The 21,228-nt window shown below is 44.6% G+C and overlaps 1 protein-coding gene across 3 annotated transcripts in view; it reads left to right on the forward strand.

The window, feature by feature from the left end:
- LOC147007539 (uncharacterized) overlaps positions 1-21,228 on the forward strand; it is a 32,815-nt gene that overhangs the window by 6,764 nt on the left and 4,823 nt on the right. The window contains exons 1-5 of one of the 3 annotated variants that reach the window (XM_085866969.1): positions 448-2,841; positions 3,018-3,083; positions 5,470-5,553; positions 12,494-12,535; positions 14,734-15,142. In XM_085866969.1, coding sequence (XP_085723095.1) covers positions 2,632-2,841; positions 3,018-3,083; positions 5,470-5,553; positions 12,494-12,535; positions 14,734-14,946 — 615 coding nt within the window. In that variant the 5' untranslated portion in view covers positions 448-2,631 and the 3' untranslated portion in view covers positions 14,947-15,142. Of the gene's footprint in view, positions 1-447; positions 2,842-3,017; positions 3,084-5,469; positions 5,554-12,493; positions 12,536-14,733; positions 15,143-16,455; positions 16,505-21,228 lie in introns of those variants that run through there. The other 2 variants (XM_085866970.1, XM_085866971.1) reach the window with 2 other exon arrangements.

Consider the following 21,228-nt stretch of genomic DNA (forward strand, 5'->3'; position numbering starts at 1 on the left):
AAATTTTCCATGCTTGAAATTTTTCGACGTATGCCAGCATATGACTCGCGTTCTGTATAACGCTGGCCATAAGTTGCAGGCACGTTACGCGATCGTTGACACACGTCGACACACGTTGCTTGAAAGTTACTCATAAGTGGAAACACGTCGAGGTAATGTTTAGTGCACCCGAAACCTATTTCTAACCTACGAGTTACGTGTTGTCGGCACGTTATGCGATCGTTGACACATGTCGACACACGTTACTTGTAAGTTACTAATAAGTGGAAACACGTCAAGGTAATGGTTAGTGTGAGTGTTCCAGACTCCCTGTTTTTTTTTTTTTATTATTTTTTTTTTTCTCTTCTTCTTCGGTATGATGGTGATGTTGACACTTCGATTTCGAGTGCGGTTATAATATAATAAAATTAATAGGCTGCCGCTCAATGATTTAAATCATAACTGCACCAGATATCGAAGTGTCAACATCACCGTCATACTGAAGAAAAAAACAAACAAACCAGGGAGTCTGGAACACTGACGCTCACCATGACCTCGACGTGTTTCGACTTATGAGTAACATGTGTCGACGTGTGTCAACGATCGCGTAACGTGCCTACAACTTATGGCCAGCGTATGCGGAACGTGTGTCATACGCCGAGTTTGTCGAGAAATTTTCAACATGCTGAAAATTTCTCGACGTAATCGGCGTATGACGACGTATGCCAGCGTACTACAATGTATGCCAGCGTACTATGACATATGCCAGCGTGCTCTAAACATATGCAAAACTTACCCATAACGTATTCGACGTGTGCCAGCTTGGTTCGGCAAATTTTTCATACGTCTGCATACGCTGGCTAAAACGTCAAGGTGTGACAGCAGCTTCACACTTCGATGTCTTGTGCGGTTATGATTTGAATCGTCGAGCCGCTGCCTATGAATAGCCTACGCCACGTGATCGTCGGCGATACGCTGCCGCGCTATGCATAAGTTAGACTATCGTTGGGCATAGGTTGTGAACGCCGACAACACGCTCAGCATTCGTTGGTATAAGTTATCTATATGTGACTGAAACGTTCTGTGTACGTTACTAATACGTTATGCATATGTCCAACACATTATTATATGCCCAAAACTTAAAAAAAACATCAATAGTTCAGCGTATGCCAGCGTTTTACATACATTTTGATACCTTGGCATACGCTGGCTAAAACGTCAAGGTGTGATAGCCCCTTTAGAATGATCATCACGGACTTAAGGAGGTTAAACTAATATAACAATCAAATAACTGATTTAACATGATGAGGATCTCTTTGGGACTCCTCAAAACCACAACACTACTCCCACTTCTCTCCCCAGCCTCTCCGAGTCTGCATTCATCCGTTGTGTGAGCGTGTGTTTCATGTCTCCATGTGATCCCACTGACCACACAAGATAGTTCCCCCTATTGGCCTACTAGAACCCATGTTTACAGGAAAATACAAGTGTGTTTGTGTTCCGAGGCTAAGAAAATCCGAAAACCATGTGTTAACCAAGGCAGTACATTCTCTCACTTAAACAACTTGTACTTTCCATTCGTATTTACGTTTTTCAACATGGGACGACGAGTGTACGTGAGAAATCATTGTGGGTTTACTCGGTCTTTGAATGGACCGGTGATCCAGGAGGAATCATTACAGATTTACACTGGTCCCCTCACTTCCCCCTCTGACCTCTGTAATCTTGATCATTTCAGTGAAATCAGTAATTTTTGATTGTTGGTGTTGTTGTTTCTTTCACACCGAATCCCGTCCTTGAGAAGGAACAAGGATTTTTATTGTCTTTGTGAGGAGGGGTTGTCAACATGTTTCCCACGGCTTTCCTGAAGGTATTATCACATGCTTCGTTCCAGAAACAACAACAAACATTTTATGACGATCTTCTCTTCTTTCCTTTTTTTCCCCCATTGGAAATGGGGGCTGGTGGATTGGGTCTCATTCTTTCTGTGCATCTGTCCGTCCATCCGCAGCCATATGTCGGACATGTATGGACCGATTTGTTCAAACTTGACACAAGCACAGAATGTACATGATTATGTACACGTGCACGTTGGAAAAATCCCAGCATTGAACACGTCCTCAATAATTTCTCAAACGTATTCACCTTTCTTGTTCTATATTTTGTCATAGCTGTGCCATGAAGCATCTTTCATGAAAACTAAATACTAAAATTCTGATTAGCGACTCGATTCAATTTCACCACAACCACCTTTCCATATAGTTCACAAAAACTGATCAGACAGTATTTTCAACTGAATGATAATTTTCTATCGAGGTTGAGGATTTCCAAAATTGTCTCCAATGTCAGGTAACCATGGTAACGTGATTTTAAAACCATCGGATCAAACCGGAACCGTTTTCCTCTGAAGAAACATTTCTCCCTTTTTCACACACGATCTGTTTTCACTTCGTAATTATGAGATTTCTTCATCATTGGAATATGTTATCATGTAAAACAGGATTATTAAATGGGAAATGTGATCATGGAAACGGAGAGATAATGAAATATAAACCAAAAAGAGTGTGTACGGGCCGAGTGTTCCTCATTATCGATTAGTTAATGAACGAACTTGAAATTAAACATCATTTTGGGATTTAATTTGAACTTAAAATGAACGGCTTCCTTGACCATGACGTCACAATTCGGCGTGACGTCAGAGAGTGGTGGGAACTTTGTGATCGTGTTACCCACACGTTTCTCGCACTTGAAGCATTTTTACAAGATGGAGAGAACGCGGCTCTTTCTTGGCTTTGTGCTGTCGTGCTTTTTCGAGTGTTGTCTCAGTTACCTGCCGGAACTTCAACACGTGAGAGTGAATCGGTGAGGAACATTTACATGGCCGTTTTAAAGTATTTAAATGTAGTTTGTCCACAGATGTTTGACACTCTGTGAGGGTTCGATTCCGTCCAGAGTGAACAAGTAAATGAAGTTAATTGTTCAGTGTAAACGACTCCGATTTGTCCGTGTCCGTGTCCGTGTCCGTGTCTCTCAAACAGAAGTTGCTGGAATTTCCTCACGACATCTCTGTGTGGGACAAACTCAGAAATGTTCTTCCCTTTCAGGTATGATGGACGATCAAGTATAATACTCCAGAAGTATTTGGTGTGTTGTTGGTTGTTAACTCAAATACGGGTTTCAGAAGGTGGAACGGATAGAGCAAAATGGAGACGGTTGGTCCGCTGTGGTGACCCCTAACGGGAGCAAGCCGAAAGAGGAAGAAGATATTCCTCATCGCTATGAGATCATAATTTTGAAGCTTCAGCATTTTAAAAGTATTTTACTTCATTCCAATATGGCTGCCACACAATTGACCGATGACATTGCAATTATAATCAAAACATTCCACATCATAAGAAATCGCACCAATGGTGAAAAATTTGTGTCAATCTGGCAAGCGTTTCCAGAAAAAAGAGAATAACAAAATGCAGTCATGTACGTATGGGACCGACCGCTAAACCCCACTTTCACTTCACAAGTGCGGGATAATGAATGTCATTGTAATTCATCATCAAGTCCTATGAGATATCTTGTGAAGCATTTGTGAAGTCAATGAGAATGAATGCTTTACTGAGGAGGGGTAAGGTGACTTTCAGGCCAGCCTGTAGATTCCTCTTCGACCCACTCCGGCTGTGTTTGTCATGTGCATTTTTAACTGCAAGGAGGCTCGCAACCAAGGGGTCAGAACACTCACCTCGAACAAAAGTGTTGCAGTGAAGCCCCATTGCAGGTTTCCTTTTCATACATAATTGTTTACATAACATTCATACTTTTCATTGGTTTATGTGTGAAGTCTTGATCATGCCCACTGTTATTGTCTTCACTCTTCAGCATTATTGACTTCATTATTATTTGACTCCATCTTAACTTGATTCAGAGATACGATTCTGCAAACTTTGGATAAAATTATGAATTTAATTTTCACCTCGTGTGGAACTTTCAAAACCAATGACATATTTTCCTCCGTGCACATCATTAAAGTTTCATACTTTTGCCATTAAGAATTGTGCTCAAGTCATAATTTGTCTTTATTGCATGTTTAAATCCTCTTTCCAGCACCCAGTTTGGAGCTGTCATTGCCATTGCTGTCCAGAAGTCAACGGCATTCACTGCTGTCCCATTCCTGTGGTAGGCCTGTGAGGAGGGTCTATTCGGCACCAGAGTAGCCTCAGGAGCCCTGGTCAACATCGGGTGCCCAGGTGGCACTGCTCCTTCGAGTTTTATCTGAGATTGTTGATTCAACCATCAAGAGCCATTACTATACATGACAAGGTTTCTTTCTTCCTTGAATATCTCAAAAAACTTTTGATTGTGGACATGAGCATTTTGTCTTATTGAAAATTAATCTGTTTGTGTGGTCATTCATTCATTATTGCCTTGCAGCAATTGTGTGTGTGTGTGTGTGTGTGCACGTGCGTGCATGTGTCAGAATAATTTTGTCTGATGCAATCTGTTTTTTGTGTCCACGTCTCAAACACAAGTTATAAGCATATTCAGAGAACATCTTGGAGAGGCTCAGAAAAGTTCTTCCTCTTCATATATAATGTAATGTAACACTCCATAGCATTTACCATATTTACTGTATGAGCAACAGTTGAGAAAAACCAAACAGAGAAGGTGTTTTATAAGAGAATGTAAAACTCAACAAAAAGTAGAGATAAAGCACAAAACACCTCCCTAACAATCAGGTAGAAGTGGGGAATGGAGGCGAGCAGGCCACTCAGGATGAAGATGTGGAAATAATGTTTTATCTCATGAGATAGATAACTCCTCCTTCACTCACTTTGATCACACAACACACAAGAACATCACCTGGACAGAACATGATTCTCTCTCGTGAGATCGAAAACACATTTCACTCACACGGTTTGAGCTGAGATGATTACTGTGTCATATGTTATCGATGGAAATCGTTGAAGAAACTCCACATAACCCGATGTTGATCAGGTGACCCACTTTGTCATGGATGTTTCCTTGCGGTACTCCACACTGGGCGGTCACAGACAAACCAGTAAATCCAGATTGAGTGATGTACTTTGACTCCGAGTTTGCATTCATCCGTTGTGTGAGCGTGTGTTCCATCACTCCATGTGACCTCACTTACCAAACAAGATATCTCCCTATTAGAACCCATGTTTGCAGGGAAATGTAAGTGTGTTCATGTTCCTATGGTAAGAAAATAGGAAAACCATGTGTTACCCAAGGCAGCATGTTCTCTCACTTAATCAACTTGTACTTTCCATTTGTATTTACGTTTTTCAACACGGGAAGACGAGTGTACGTGAGAAATCATTGTGGGTTTACTCGGACTTTGAATGGATCGGTGATCCAGGAGAAATCATTTCAGATTTACAGTGGTCCCCTCACTTCCCCCTCTGACCTCTGTAATCTTTATCATTTCATTGAAATAAGTAATTTTTGATTGTTGATGGTGTTGTGTCTCTCACACAGAGTCCCGTCCTTGAGAAGCAACAAGGATTTTCATGCTATTTCTGGGAAAGGATTGCCAACACGATTCAAACGTCTTTCCTGAAGGTATGATCACATGCTTCATTCCAGAAACAACAACAAACATTTTACCACCATGTTCTCTTGCTGTTTTTTTCGACCCCCCGTTGGACTTGGTCCAAAACGGTAGCTTACAGGTTGGGTCTCGTCTTTCCATCCGCCGCCATATCTCGGACATGTTTGGCCTGATTTTGTTCAAACATGGCACAAACACAGTCTGTACAGGATGGTTTGCACGTGCTCCTCACTTTATGATGAAAAGATGGCCGACTGGTAAACTCGTGGCCATTTTAGTTGGAAAACCCCCAGTGTTGAACACGTCCTCAACCATTTCTCAGACATGCATTCACCTCCATTGTTCTACTTTTTGTCATACCTGTCCCGTGAAGCATCTTTCATGAAAATGAAAAATATAAATTCCGATGAGACGACACGATTCAATTTCACCCCAACCACCTTTACAAATAATTTACAAAAACTGATCAGACAGCATTTTCAACTGAATGATAATTTTCAATTGTCTGCAGTTATATGACCTGATGTCAGGTCAGGCGAGATCTGTGACCTGCTACAGGTACCATGTAAACCTGTACTAACCTGTTCCATGGTCGGGTTGTCGGCGACTAAACCGTCTCCCCCACCAGGTTTTCTGGTGAGGAGGGTGTTTGGATATGGACACCCAGCAGGATTAAAAACAAAACCTGTCAAAGAGCGGAGGAGCTCCTTGTGAGCCAATGGCCATCCATATCTCGTGCCCAACTGTGTCTACGGACGTCCTCAAGCAGTTGGGTTGCTTTTTTATTCGGAGGTTGGTGGCAGGATTTGCACTCTGGCCACCGTAAAACCCTTCATTCCGCAAAACACAAAAACGCAAAAATCTGAAAACCCACTCCGTGGGAGTACCTCCTGTACAGCGTCCCTTCGCAGAGCAGCCATATCATCTCACCGGATGACGGGATTTGGGCAAAGCCTTCGGGACCCCCGATCTTTGATAAATGGAGGGAAACCACGAGGTAACATCCCTGGGTCAGATTGCGGGAGAGTGTGTCGGAGTGGTGCTGAGATGTCGTCTACCAGACGGCGGTCTCCTTGGGTTAACCTGAGGCGGTCCCTTCGGGTGGGTGCCTGGAATGTCCTATCCCAAAGAGAGGATGATCACCTGTCTCTGTTATCATCTGAGCTCAAGTGTTTGGACATCGGGATTGCAGCTCTCTGAGGTTCGGAGACTGGATTGCGGCGAGATAATGGTGGGTGGTTACACCTACTATTGGTCTGGTTGCTCTGATGGTTACCATACCCAAGGAGTTGCTGCAGCTGTGTCCAATAAGCTGACCCCAATGATAATTGAGGTAACACCGGTCAACGAGCGTATTATGAGATTAAGGATTCGTCACTCCTTAGGTGTAATTTCCCTGGTCTCTGTTTATGCTCCGACTGAGGCGAGTGATCTCACCGTGAAGGATGCATTCTACGCCACACTAGAGTCTGTGGTTGATCAGTGCCCCAGACGAGATACACTTCTAGTCTTGGGGGATTTAAATGCATCGACTGGAACTGATAGGGATGGTTATGAGGTATGGTATGTGTTGGTCCCCATGGGTCAGGAACTATGAACCAGAAGAGCACGAAGTTCCTTGACTTTGCAAGAAGTCATGGACTGAGGGTGGCTGGTTCATGGTTTCAGCGCCCACAAGCTTATCGCTGGACTTGGTATTCCAACGCTGGCGGTGCGGCTAAGGAGATTGACCATGTCCTCATTGACGGTCGCTGGAGGATGATCCAGAACTGCAGGGTCTAACGGAGTGCTCAGTTCCTCAATACTGACTACAGGCTTGTTGTAGCAACTCCAAAGCTGCACCTTAAATCCTGGAGAATGGTACCATCCCAGCCGAGGCTGGATGTTGCCAAGCTCAGCGATGAGAGAGTAGCTGAGGAGTTTGCGAACAGGCTGAGTGGACACTTGGGGGGGTCTGGGTGCTTTGGGGGGGTCCTGAAGAGTTGTGGAGTGCCTTCAAGACCACCGTCTTTGATGTTGCCGGTGGATGTCTTGGAACTCACCGCAGGGCAAAGAAGAATTTTGTCTCAAGGGACACTGGATACCATTGACCAGAGTCGCAGGGCCAGGCTGAATGGCAGAGCTGAGCTGTTCAGGGAGCTGAGGCGTAAAACTGTACGTTCACAGAGGGTGGACAAGGAGGCCTATGTGCGAGGAATCTGTGAGGCTGTAGAGCATCACCTGTGGACAGGTGATTCTCGTCCCGCTTTCAGGGGAATTCTCGCATTGCGTTCATCCAAGCCCATCCGTCGGAGCACTGCATTGAGAGCAGAGAGTGGTAGGCTCTTGACAGAAGAGTCTGAAGTGAAGGCCCGCTGGGCCGGTTACTTTGAGCAGTTGTTCCAGGCTGATCCCCCAGCTGTCGAGTTGGACGTCAAGGGTGTTACAATCCCTGTTGCTGACCCTCGAATCAACTGTGGTCCACCTTCGCTTGTAGAAACATGGGCTGCGGTGAACCAGTTGAAACGGGGCAAAGCTCCAGGGATCTGTGGCATCCATGCTGAACTTCTCAAGGCTGGTGGAAATGCTGCACTCGTGTCGTTGCATGCAGTTTTGTGCTCTGCCTGGAACACAGGCATCATCCCGACTGATTGGAAGAGGGGCCTTGTTGTTCCTCTCTAGAAAGGGAAGGGTGATCGCCAAGACTGCAACAACTACCGAGGGGTGACGCTGCTCTCAGTGCTGGGCAAGCTCTTTGCTCGGATAATTCTTGATTGGGTTCGCCACCACTGCTTGAGCACCAGCGTCCAGAGCAGTCAGGCTTTACACCAAAGAGGTCTTTACGATTGACCGTATCCTTGCTCTTCGTGTCCTCACCGAACGCAGACGAGAGTTTCGGCAGGGGCTGCTTGCAACATATGTTGATCTCTTTTAAAGCATTTGATTCAGTGAATCGGGACACCCTCTGGAGGATTCTTGGTCTTCGTGGGGTGCCACCAAAACTGATCGATCTGATGTCTGAACTTTACTCTGGTATGGAGAGTGCTGTGAAGTGTGGTGGTACCATCTCTGACTTATTTCCAGTTGTTACTGGAGTTCATCAGGGGTGTGTACTGGCCCCCACACTTTTCAGCACTTGTATGGACTGGACTTTAGGGAGGATGTCGGAGATATCAAGCTGCGGTGCATCGTTTGGGGATGTCAAGATCTCGGACATTGATTTTGCAGACGATGCAGTCATCTTTGCGGAGACGTTAGATATCTTTTGAGGAGCCCTCGAGGTGCTGAATGAGGAGTCGGAGCCGCTGGGATTACGGGTTTCTTGGGTCAAAACTAAGATCCAGGCTTTCGGTGACATCTTGGATGCTGCTGTCCTGTCTGTGTCTGTTTGTGGTGAGGATGTTGAGGTCGTGGAGAGATTCATGTCTTTGCTGGCTGTGAGTCAGAGGTCAATAGACATCTGGGTCGGGCCTGGGGAGTCATGGATTCACTGGATCATGGGGTGTGGCGCTGCCGGTACCTGTGCTGGAGGACGAAAGTCCGAGTCTTCAGGTCCTTGGTACTTCCAGTCTTGCTCTATGGATGCGAGACTTGGACTCTGACCAAGGATCTGAGACGGAGATTTAATTCCTTTGGAACCAGGTCTCTTCGGAGAATCCTTGGCTATCGCTGGTCGGATTTTCTGTCTAACGAGCGGTTGCTGAGAGAGACTCGGATGAGATTTGTTACCTGCATTGTCCGTGAGCGTCAGTTGCGGCTGTATGGACATGTGGCTCGTTTTCCTGACGCTGATCCTGCTCACCAGATTCTCTCAGCGAGGGAGTCTCATGAGTGGAGGAGGCCAGGTGGCCGACCATGTGCCTCGTGGTTGCAGCAGGTTGACCATCATCTCAAGGAGATGGGGATGGGCCTGGCATCTGCCTCGGGGATGGCCAGACGGAAGCCCCTGGAGTACTGGCGGAAAGTAGACGCGGCGACGTGCTGTACTGGCACGTGCTCCCATACCTGACCTGACCTGCAGTTATATATTTTATTTTATACATCAATAAGTATAATTAAATGTTTGACTGTTTGTGTAATTCAGGATGTCTCCTCCAAAATATATGAACGTGGAATACCTTCTGTGTGAAATTTGCATTCCCAATCAAAAACATCATACATGTCACATGACAACTATCTTGGACAATGTAACCACGTGACCCACACCATTAATATTCATGACTGAATAACCCAATCGTATGGAGACTTCTTTGTCACATGACTACACAAGTCAGTTGTACAAACTCATAAATCTTGTGAATATGGACTCGCCGTTCAACTGCAGACAGCACAATTACGAAAACCACGGGAGCTCTCACATTTTATGTTTTTTCTCCTTGTTTTCAGTGCATTGCTTTTCTCCTGAAACCACACACCAGACGTATATACGACATACCACTCACGAAAGCAGATACCCAAACATGTCCACACTTCATGAAGGCGATGAGATAGGCCCACATCCTCAGCTTCCTTTAATCAGGAAGGCCTTTGTTTTCATAGTATTAACTGAGCAAGATGTGAGGAAAGCGAGCCAGTCTGTAAGTGAGAGCAGTGTTCCATAAAGCTGCTTTTGAAAGTCTTGAAGGAAGAATGGAGTTTAGCTGCTCGAGGAAGGACTATGTATGATGAAGAGTACTCGTCGGTGACTGACTTTCCAGGCCAACTTTGATATGTGGTTATGATATGTGCCGGATCTCCGTGCCCAAAGTCGATTTACCTTGTCGGTGAGGTTGAGCGAGGAAAAAATGGAACCATGCCGGAGGTTACCGAACAGACCTTCGTCAGTCCGCCGACCAAAACCAATGTCACGTAACCGCATCTGCGATTGAACTTTGGTAACAAATCCAAGCTCACCAAAAGCCTCAGCAGTCTTTCACCACCATCAGAATGGACAGAATAATTCAGGACAGTTTCTGAAGGAAATTGCTTTTCGTGGCAGCAATGAAAAGTATTAACAGTGAGAGAGAACAATGAATAACATTGATGGACACAATTAACACAACACGTATACATTGCCAAATTATCCATGTTTGAAGTAGTTTTTGAAGCACCCCTGAAGAAAATTGGCACATTAACCTCACATTGAAAACAGGCATGAAACCACATATAATGAAGGATTGTGGACGGATGATGGAGAAGCATGAAATCGGCCATGATGATGTTTTTTGGAAGAAAACTCGCATCAGCTCAGCATTCTTCAGCTGTGAGGAGAGCAGGCCTGGCCCAATATCCCTTGGGAATCACAACTGAAATGATGCACACGTGGCTACCTGACAGAAAACCTGTTTGCACGATGACTATCCATCCATCTATTGGGACCATACTCTTTGCATTGCGTTGGTGCTGCCTCAGCAGTCTCCTTGGCTACTGGACACAATCCAAGACAGCTCAACACTCCGACACATTGTACCAGAATGCTGGCACTCATTTTGCCAGCCTTGGAAGGATGACATGCAGTGTCAGCCCCACCTGGTATTAATTGAACAGCGGAGTGGGATTTGAACTCAGGAACTTTGGCTCCCAAATCCACCACCCTCACCAGTAAGTCAACACCAGGCATACGATGAATATCCATTTCCCAAAAATATCAATGACAATCTTACAGCACACAAGTACTATTTATCATGAGGTTCATTCCATCCATCTTTCGGGGATCTCTCTTCTCTCCGGTGGCCCATTTGTGTTTTCATTTCTCAGAATCCCTCAGGAAGTGATGTGTCATTGTACATTGCCCATCGTGAGTGTGACGGCCTTCGGCCACACAACAAACCATCTTCCTTGAAATTATTCTTCAAAATATCAAAATTTATGTCATTGGAGACTTGATGTCAACTGAACTGTTCAAATTGGAGGTGGGGAGAGGGGCGGCAACATGAGACCTTGAAACCACGTGACTGCAATTGCGAATCACAGCACACCATGGAGAGAACAAAATAAATGCCAGACACTCTTTATATATGGTGCTGCACCGCCCAATACAACATTTCCAAGTACTGCAAATAGAAGGGTTTTGAAAGTACAAAGAATGCAATTTGTGTTCACTGGGTTCAAGTATATAATTAAATTTTCAATAAAATAAAGAATTCCAGAATTTACTGCCATTTTGCAGTCACTATTACACCACCTTATCGAACATGTTGCATTAGTTTTTCGATCCTGTTGTTTGTGTCCTACGATTTAGACAAAATTAGAGACAAAGTACTGCTGAAGGGGACGTTTGTGTTCCGATTAGTGTTCAAAAAATAACATTCAATTTAAATAAGTTGTTCATCGATCATAAACTGTTGGAAGACAAACAGCCTGATGGATGGATATGGATCAATAGCTTAACCCCGCTTTTTCCTCCACATGCATGGGGTCAAAATTTGAGGATAGGAGAAAAAAAAGGGAGGAAGAGAGACAGAGAAGAGGAAATGGGGGGAGGTAAGGGAGATTAAATGAATAGAGAGATCAAAAATTTCACAGTCTTGTGATGAGCATTGCTTTAACTGCATATTTTCAAAAAGATTGGAGACGCAATCGTGGCTCATGATCGAAGGAGGTGGTGAAGAGGATACTCAGGATAAAAGGGTGTGGTGAGGAAAAACTCATGTGGGCCTTGAAAGTTAGTGGTAGATGTAATATTTTCATCATTGTGACAGAGCAAAGCTCTGTGAGATGTAAATGTATCATTATTTACAATAAGTTCATTTTTGACCAACATGTAAATGCATCAAATGTGCAACTCATTTAAAGGAAAACTTGTTTTGCTTGATTGTAAAAGATTCTTGAAATGACTGAACCAACACAGCATGAGCCAACTCACCCTGATCCACAAAGACCATTTTATTCATCACTTTTTATAAAAATTGTACTTTTACTTATTTTATGCCTTTATGCACTTCATACCCAAGGTGTTGTCATGTGACCTAATTTCTTGTCTTCCTCTTCCAGGCTGCATTGAAGTTTGTGATCAAAAAAGAGTATCAACGAGAGGTCAGTTTGTGTGGATGGGGAGGTAACAGTGCATAAAATCTCAGAAATGGTCCCGTTTATATCGACGCCGATCATGGAGAATGTGTCCGTTAGACTGCTCTGTCTTACTTCACCTGTGTGAATTCCTCGACTGTGGGTGTAGTTATCGGCCAAAGGGGCGATGATGGGTGGGGAATCGGGGGACATTTCCCCGCCCCACTTTTTTGATGAGTGGTGATAATATATCGATGCCCACCACCCATCCCCCCCACCATCAATTTTTTTCTTGAGTACATAAAATACTGTCGCTTCCGTGCCAATTTAGACTAATGCTGGATGGAAGGACTGACCGAATTGGCTTTTTATTCCATTGGACTGCATTCGCACAATGATGGCTTTGTGCACAAGGGAATTACAAGAAGCACACGAGGCTCTTCACTCCATTAAAACCGACAGGTTTATTTCCCAAATCCCGACTGAATAAATAAACAGGAGATGATTGAACCAACTGAGGTATACGATGACGGGTTGAGGTGGGGAAGAAAGGGGGAACAAGGAATCGATAAAGAAATACAGTAAACCTGACAATATCGCGGGGGAAGTTGTGTAGTTCCTGGAAAATGCTGTGATAGTTCAAACCGCAATCGCAGAAACCAAGGGCCAACGGGAAGAGGGGTTTCGGTTCCTGGACTTTGATTCCTGGACTAGCGAGGAAGATTAACGGCAGCCAGAAATATTCGCATTACAATTGAAATACAGATGTAAATATATTGCTTACAATGTGTAAGCACACCTCACCTGCACATATATGTGATGCCCAGTTTATCGTCTGTCCTGTTGTGTTCTTTCGTATGTTTTATACACTACAAGTTGAAAGTTTTAGAACACTCTCATTTTTCCAGTTTTTACTGAAATTTAAGCAATTTAATGTTTCAATGTACTCTGAAATGAAATCATAGAACAACTAAACAATTGCAGATAAAAAAGAAATCATGCAATCGTTTTGTTGAACAAAATTTAATCTAAATTTTTCACATCAAAATAGCCACATTTTGCAGATATAACAGCCTTGTTATTTCCGATTAGTGTGCACACTCGTACGAATATGTACGAGATGGCACCCCACAAAGAAGCCAGATTTGCATTTTAACAATACTCAATACTCGTGGCATTCTTTCAACAATGGAAATCAAATATGGTTCGGAAAGTTCTTCCCAACACTGTTGTCGAAGTTCCCACAAATGTGTTGCACTTGTACGTTGCTTTGCTTTTCACCCTTCTGTCCAGTTCGTCCCAAACCAGCTCGATGGGGTTTAAGTCTCGAGATTGTGCTGGCCATTCCATGATTTTAAGCCTACCGTCTTGTTAATCTCTGCCATCGAAGATGGATGGAGGTTCCTGTTTTCACCCCTTTCTGTTTGTTTGTGAACAGTATTACGGAAAAAACTCCTCGACGGATTTCGACGAAGCTTGGTGGGGGGGTTCGGTCTGGTCCAAGGATCAAAATCCAATTTGGACGCGATGGCGGCCAATTTGAAAAAATATTTGAATTTTTTTTTGCATTTCTCCATGTTTTAAGTGATTTCCACCCCCCCCAAAAAAAAAAAAAAATTGTTAGAGAAAAAATATTTTTGCAACCTTTTTTTCAACAAAATTTTGATTTCTTTTTTTGCATTTCTGCATGTTTTAAGTGATTTCCAGTTGTCTTTTTCTCTTGTCTTTTTCCAATTTTTCAATTGTGAATTGTCTTTTTCTCGCCATTATGAGAGCAATATACTACGTCCTGCAGTGTAATATTGTCCAAATAATGCTTCGCAGGGTGTTGCAAAACAGTCTGTTCCAACACTGCTTTTATGCAGTCAAAGGGTTTGTAACTAATCAACAAAAGTTGGGACACCTGTAGGTATTGTTTACATCAACTTTCAAGGCTTAATTTACTTCCATTGCTGCAGAACAGCTGCAGTTGCGAACCCATTACTTGTTCCCTGAAAAGGGCCTTTTGAACAACTCTGAAATTTGCATTATTTTTCTGTTTTTGGTCACCTAAACTTTTTTTTAACCTCTGGCAGTTTACCGCTTTGCTTTGTACCATTTCAGGTCATTCACTGGACTTGAACTGCTTAAATTTCAGTAAAAACTGGAAAAATGGGGGTGTTCTCAAACTTTTGACCAGTAGTGTATTCCTTCCAAATATGTTGTTGTTGTTGTTGAATTGCCAGATGTTCAGAGGTTGTTCGGAAGATGATGAGGCAAGGGGGAGGGGCATGTGGAACGTGAACAAGACGCCATCTTCACGGAGTCGGAGATGTGTGAACGTTCCATGCTGCGGAATAAATGGACTTGAGCCTTGCAATCACATTGTTTCGTGTCTGTTTGGTGACGTAACACATCAGAGAGATGACACACACATTGATGAATCACCCTGCCTGTGAAACACTGGGATGACAGTTTATAGCTGGGTTGGGATTCAAATCCAGGCTACACAGAGCTAGCATGTGTACCTATTGGCTTTCCTGCCATGGTGTGTCGATTCATGATTTCAGAACTTAAATTTTTTCTCTCATTGTCATCATATGATGTATTTTGCCTTCCTATCTCCGGAATAAAACCGTGGAATTGCCATTGAAACTTGAAGAACTCACACCAAGTGGCTTTACCAAGCATTCCAGGAAATGGTTGAAGAAACTTTTAAAAGTGAAATATTTAATTTTACCAGTATTTGTCTTTGCCGAAGTGACAGCTCATAATAATGGAAGATAGTACAAAAAGGGGAAACGTTGTGGAAAATATATTTTCGTATTTTCAGTGAGCCAGCCACTGCCTGTTGCACTGCAGAACAACACGTGGCCAATGCAGGTGAGTGACCCCTGAACTTTGTTCAAGTCGTTCGATGTACGGTATTCAGGGACAGTGTGAATATTGTAGGGTGATTGCCAAGTGATTTAGCAATTCCAATGACATGGTTGATAAGAAACTGCTCACTTGGCACGTGATTTTCAATCACCGAACCGTCATATCAAACATACACCTCCTGTTGACGCAAGAAATGTCAAATATGTCCAAATTGGAGAAATGAACACTTTTCTCGGAGTTGGAACTCTTTTAAGTTTGACTCTGGAGCTTAAATTTTGTATCTCTGCTTAGCGAAAGAGCTCGTGATGATTACATGTGTGAAAATGAAATAAAGCAACAAACACTGATATCTCCGGGCGTTTATAAGCATGGCAATGTACCCAGCGATTCATAGTTTTGAAAAACAGGCATTTGATAACATGAGTGAGGAAAGTGGAAAAAAATATCTTTATCACGAAATCGTTGCAGCCTGTTCCAAATCAAGGCATGGTTGAGCAGGCCATAAAACATGGTGGCTTCAGACCCCTGCGAGGTTACCTCTAAAATCCATACTGTGCTGGATGGCAGTGTTTAATAAAAGATTCCACGATTGGCTTGTGCGCATGCTGGATTTCATGAGTTGGAGTACCACGTACTGCACGGTGTGCATGCACAGAAAATGTATCACTTGTCAATGAGTATTCATATGGATAGAAATTTTCACTGGAGTGCTGTGTCACTTCAAGTTTTCTTCTGAAAGAGCCTCTTTGTTCACCCAGAGTGGAATTTTCAGGAGAGAAAAGTTATTCTGCCATCCTTGCATTGGAGATGAATGTGTAATGAGACTGTGAAGCGTCCTCAAAAGGCAGAACACGGTCCACATCCGACTGCAGGCATCATCAGACAAACCATGAACTAAATTCCACTCCCCCCCCCCATCACAACCCTGCTTTTCCATCAAATATAACTTCTACAATGCCCCCCTCCCCCCACCACACCTTTTAAATAGCCATTGATGCCCATGATAGGACGTGTTGACAAAAAATACCGTTTAATGTATTTACATGATCCCCAAATCTTGGATGCATTTGTTTCTTTTTCTTTTGCAGTTGCAGAAAGCAGCACGCATCATGGAAAGACTACATCATCCGAACATTTGTAAGTGTTCATTTGGGGTGTAAGGGCAGGGGGAGTGAGGAGGGGTTGGGGAGTGAGGAGGGTTTGGGGAGTGAGGTGTGGGGAGGAGGGAGTGAGGAGGGGTTGGGGAGTGAGGAGGAGGGAGCGGAGAGTGGTAGGGAACTGAGGAGGTGTTGGGGGGGGGGGGAGAGAGACACCTCACCAATGTCACTATGTACTCTGGGAAGGGGGTGGGAGCAAGGAGGATGGAGGAGAGAGGAAGGAAGAGAAAGGGGAAGTGGGAGGGGGTTTGGGAGGAGGTAAGTATGAAGGGAGGGAGTTTCTGGTCTTGCATTTGGCAGCGGGATTTTCATTTGGAAACGTATTTGCAGGGATGGTGGAGCAGTTTCGTTTTGAGCCTTATGAGAGTGATTCTGAGGAAGAAGGTGGAAGTGAAGATGGAGGTGTTAAAAATATGAAAACACCGGTTGCATGTTAACTACAGCTCGGTAGATTTTGCTTTTCACTTAATTGGCACTTTATAATGGAGGGATTTTGTATTAATTGATAAACCGGCTTCTATATTACTCCAGCAGCAATACGCATTCTGGCTTGACAGGATGGACAAAATGGCCACACTCAGACACAGTATACAAAATGGCAACGAATGCTTTGTTCCATCATCGCAAGCTGACCAGGTGTCTTGTATGTTACAGGATCATCCTGTTGCATACTATCCCTGGATGCCATTTGTGTCTGTATCATGTCCCACCGTCATGTCCATGAGATGTCGATGTCCATCCCCAGTCGAGGGGGAGTGGTGCTATTGTGGAGAGGGGGTATGGGTGGTGGGTATTGTTGGTGTGATGGTTGATGTGGGATTATGGGGGGGTAGTGGGGGGTGGAGGGGTGGGGAGACCCTGAAAGTTATTGCGTCCTTGGTCAAATCCTCTCTGAGGAGGAGATGATACACACATACATACTTTCTCTCCACTATAAATACAGTAGACGCTGGTTTATTTGATTTGCATAAATTTGTGTTGAAAGATATTTTTTATTTATGAACAGATAATTCCAGATGAGAGATAATTATTAATTTATAAATATTTTCGGGTGATCTCGTGGTAACTGCTGGGCAATAGTAACAGGTGTTTGATCGTTCACTGAAATCGTCCGTGTTCATGCACTGGTTGTTGAGCGGAGATGGTGTTACAGTTTTGAGTGTCGGCCGTTTGTTCCGCGATGAGGGGTGGGGGGGAGCGATGCCCCACCAATGTCACTATGCACTCTCGGAGGAGGGTGGGAGTGAGGAGGATGGGGGGGAGTGGAAGTGGGGAGTTGGTTTGGGAGGAGGTAAGTATGAGGGGAGGAGGGCGTTCTGGACTTGCATTTGCAGGATTACTTGAGGGGGAAAGAGGGAGAGGGGTTCTCGACTTGCATTTCCTTGTTGGGCTTGGGGAGAAGGTGAGGGGCAGGTGAAATTTTTTTTACTCATTGTGATCATCTCATTTATTTTGCCTTCCTAACTCTGGAGATGTCCTGATGGAGAACCGCACCGCAGAGTCACCATCATAACTTGTAGAGCTCAAAGCTTGAAGAGCGCTTGCCAAGGTGCTGAAGCAACAAAATGTTTGAAGAAACCTTTAAAAACGAAACATTTAATTTTTACCTCCACCACCTATAATATATGTGTGAATGAGGTTATATTTCACACCATTCTGTCTCAGGTCTGTTTGTTTGTTTGTATGTTTGTGTGCAGGAACTCAAAATGTTGTTGACGAATCCGGATGAAACTTGGTGGACAGGTTGGGTGTGTGACAAGGACGAATTAATTTGATTCGGTGAACATCTGAATGCGGATCTGGATGCGAGAATTATTATCTTGCCAAAACGAAGTTTTTGCAAGATATGTTGAGGCCCCGTCACAACTTGACGTTTTAGCCAACATGTGCCGATTTTTGAAATTTTTTCTAAAACGCTGGCACACGTTGAATACGTTATGGGTAAGTTTTGATAGCATTGAGAGCACGCTGAAAAACACTGCCATACGTCGTTGTACGCTGGCTTTAAACGTTGTACTTTTCGGTTGTCCTCAAATTTTTGCATGCTTGAAATTTCACGACGTATGCCGGCGTATGACTCACACGTTCGCTACGCTGGCCACAAGTTGTATGCACGGTCTCCGATCGTTGACAGACGTCAACACATGCTACTTGTAAGTTAATCATAAGTTGAGACACGCCGAGGTAATGTTTAGCGTACCCGAAACTTATTTCTAACCTATTATTAACGTGTTGTTGGCACGTTACGCGATCGTTGCCACACGTCGACAGACATTTCTTTTAAGTTACTCATAGGCTGAAAGACGTTGGTATAATGGATCGTCCTTGCGTCAGCGTCCACGGCCATGGCCAGGACACTTATTTGCAGCATTCTTCAAACTTTTCTTCGGCATGACGAGGATGTTCACACTTCGATGTCTAGCTTGGCTATGATTCCAATTGTCCATCGGCAGCGTCTATTTAAAATAGTCGAGTTTGAGCGTTTTAACACGTTCAGAAGAAACGCTTCAAATTTCCAAACCCCAGCGTCAAAAAACAAAGGCGAGTGACAGCAACTTAAATCGTTCATTGTAAACAATAAATAGTTGAGTGGTACCGTTTAAAAGTCGTTGAGTGTAAAAAAATCCAATTGTTGAGCGCAAGCGTCTACTTTCAATAGTGGAGTTTGAGCGATTTAGCACGTTCAATAGATACGATTAAAATTTCCGAGCGCCAGCGTCAAAAAACAAAGGCGAGTGACAGCAATTTAAATCGTTCATTGTAAACAATGAAAATAGCTGAGTGGTACCGTTTAAAAGTCGTTGAGTGTAAAAAAAAAAAAAAAATCCAATTGTTGAGCAAAAGCGTCTACTTTCAATAGTGGTCAGGTCAGGTATGGGAGCATGTGCCAGAACAGCGCGTCGCTGCGTCCACTTTCCGCCGGTACTCCAGGGGCCTCCGTCTGGCCATCCCCCAGGCAGATGCCAGGCCCATCCCCATCTCCTTGAGATGATGGTCAACCTGCTGCAACCATGAGGCACGTGGTCGGCCCACTGGCCTCCTCCACTCATGAGACTCCCTCGCTGAGAGAATCTGGTGAGCAGGATCAGCGTCAGGAAAGCGAGCCACATGTCCATACAGCCGCAGCTGACGCTCACGGACTATGCAGGTAACAAATCTCATCCGAGTCTCTCTCAGCAACCGCTCGTTGGACACAAAATCCGACCAGCGATAGCCAAGGATTCTCCGAAGAGACCTGGTACCAAAGGAATTAAGTCTCCGTCTCAGATCCTTGGTCAAAGTCCAAGTCTCGCACCCATAGAGCAAGACTGGAAGTACCAAGGACCTGAAGACTCGGACTTTCGTCCTCCCGCACAGGTACCGGCAGCGCCACACCCCATGATCCAGTGAATCCATGACTCCCCAGGCCCGACCCAGACGTCTATTGACCTCCGGCTCACAACCTGCGGAGACATGAATATCACTGCCAAGGTAAGTGAATCTATCCACGACCTCAACATCCTCACCACAAACAGACACAGACAGGACAGCAGCATCCAAGATGTCACCGAAAGCCTGGATCTTTGTTTTGACCCAAGAAATCCGTAATCCCAACGGCTCCGACTCCTCATTCAGCACCTCGAGGGCCCCCAAGAGGATGTCTAAAGTCTCCGCAAAGATGACTGCATCATCTGCAAAATCAAGGTCCGAGATCTTGACATTGCCAAACGATGCACCGCAACTTGATCTCTCCGACATCCTCCCAAAAATCCAGTCCATACAAGTGCTGAAAAGTGTGGGGGCAAGTACACATCCCTGACGAACTCCAGTAACAACTGGAAATAAGTCAGAGGCGGTACCACCACACTTCACAGCACTCTCAGTACCAGAGTAGAGTTCAGACATCAGATCGATCAGTTTCGGTGGCACCCCACGAAGACCAAGAATCCTCCAGAGGACATCCCTATTCACTGAATCGAACGCTTTACAGAGATCAACATAGGCTGCAAGCAGCCCCTGCCGAAACTCTCGTCTGCGTTCAGTGAGGACACGAAGAGCAAGGATACGGTCAATCGTTGACCTCTTTGGTGTAAAGCCTGACTGCTCTGGACGCTGGTGCTCAAGCAGATGGTGGCGAACCCTATCAAGAATTATCCGAGCAAAGACCTTGCCCGGCACTGAGAGCAGCGTCACCCCTCGGTAGTTGTTGCAGTCTTGGCGATCACCCTTCCCTTTCCAGAGAGGGACAACAAGGCCCCTCTTCCAGTCAGTTGGGATGATGCCTGTGTTCCAGGCAGAGCACAAAACTGCATGCAACGACGCGAGTGCAGCATTTCCACCAGCCTTGAGAAGTTCAGCATGGATGCCACAGATCCCTGGAGCTTTGCCCCGTTTCAACTGGTTCACCGCAGCCCGTGTTTCCACAAGCGATGGTGGACCACAGTTGATTCGAGGGTCAGCAACAGGGATTGTAACACCCTTGACGTCCAACTCGACAGCTGGGGGATCAGCCTGGTACAACCGCTCAAAGTAACCGGCCCAGCGAGCCTTCACTTCAGACTCCTCTGTCAAGAGCCTACCACTCTCTGCTCGAACTGCAGTGCTCCGAGGGATGGGCTTGGATGAACGTAATGCGCGAATTCCCCTGTAAGCGGGACGAGAATCACCTGTCCACAGGTGATGCTCTACCTCCTCACAGATTCCTCGCACATAGGCCTCCTTGTC

Source organism: Eptatretus burgeri, unplaced genomic scaffold (assembly GCF_056783735.1).
Source record: "Eptatretus burgeri isolate ZD-2024b unplaced genomic scaffold, Ebu_testis_v1 Ebu_testis_scaffold_121, whole genome shotgun sequence".
NCBI lineage: Eukaryota > Metazoa > Chordata > Myxini > Myxiniformes > Myxinidae > Eptatretus > Eptatretus burgeri.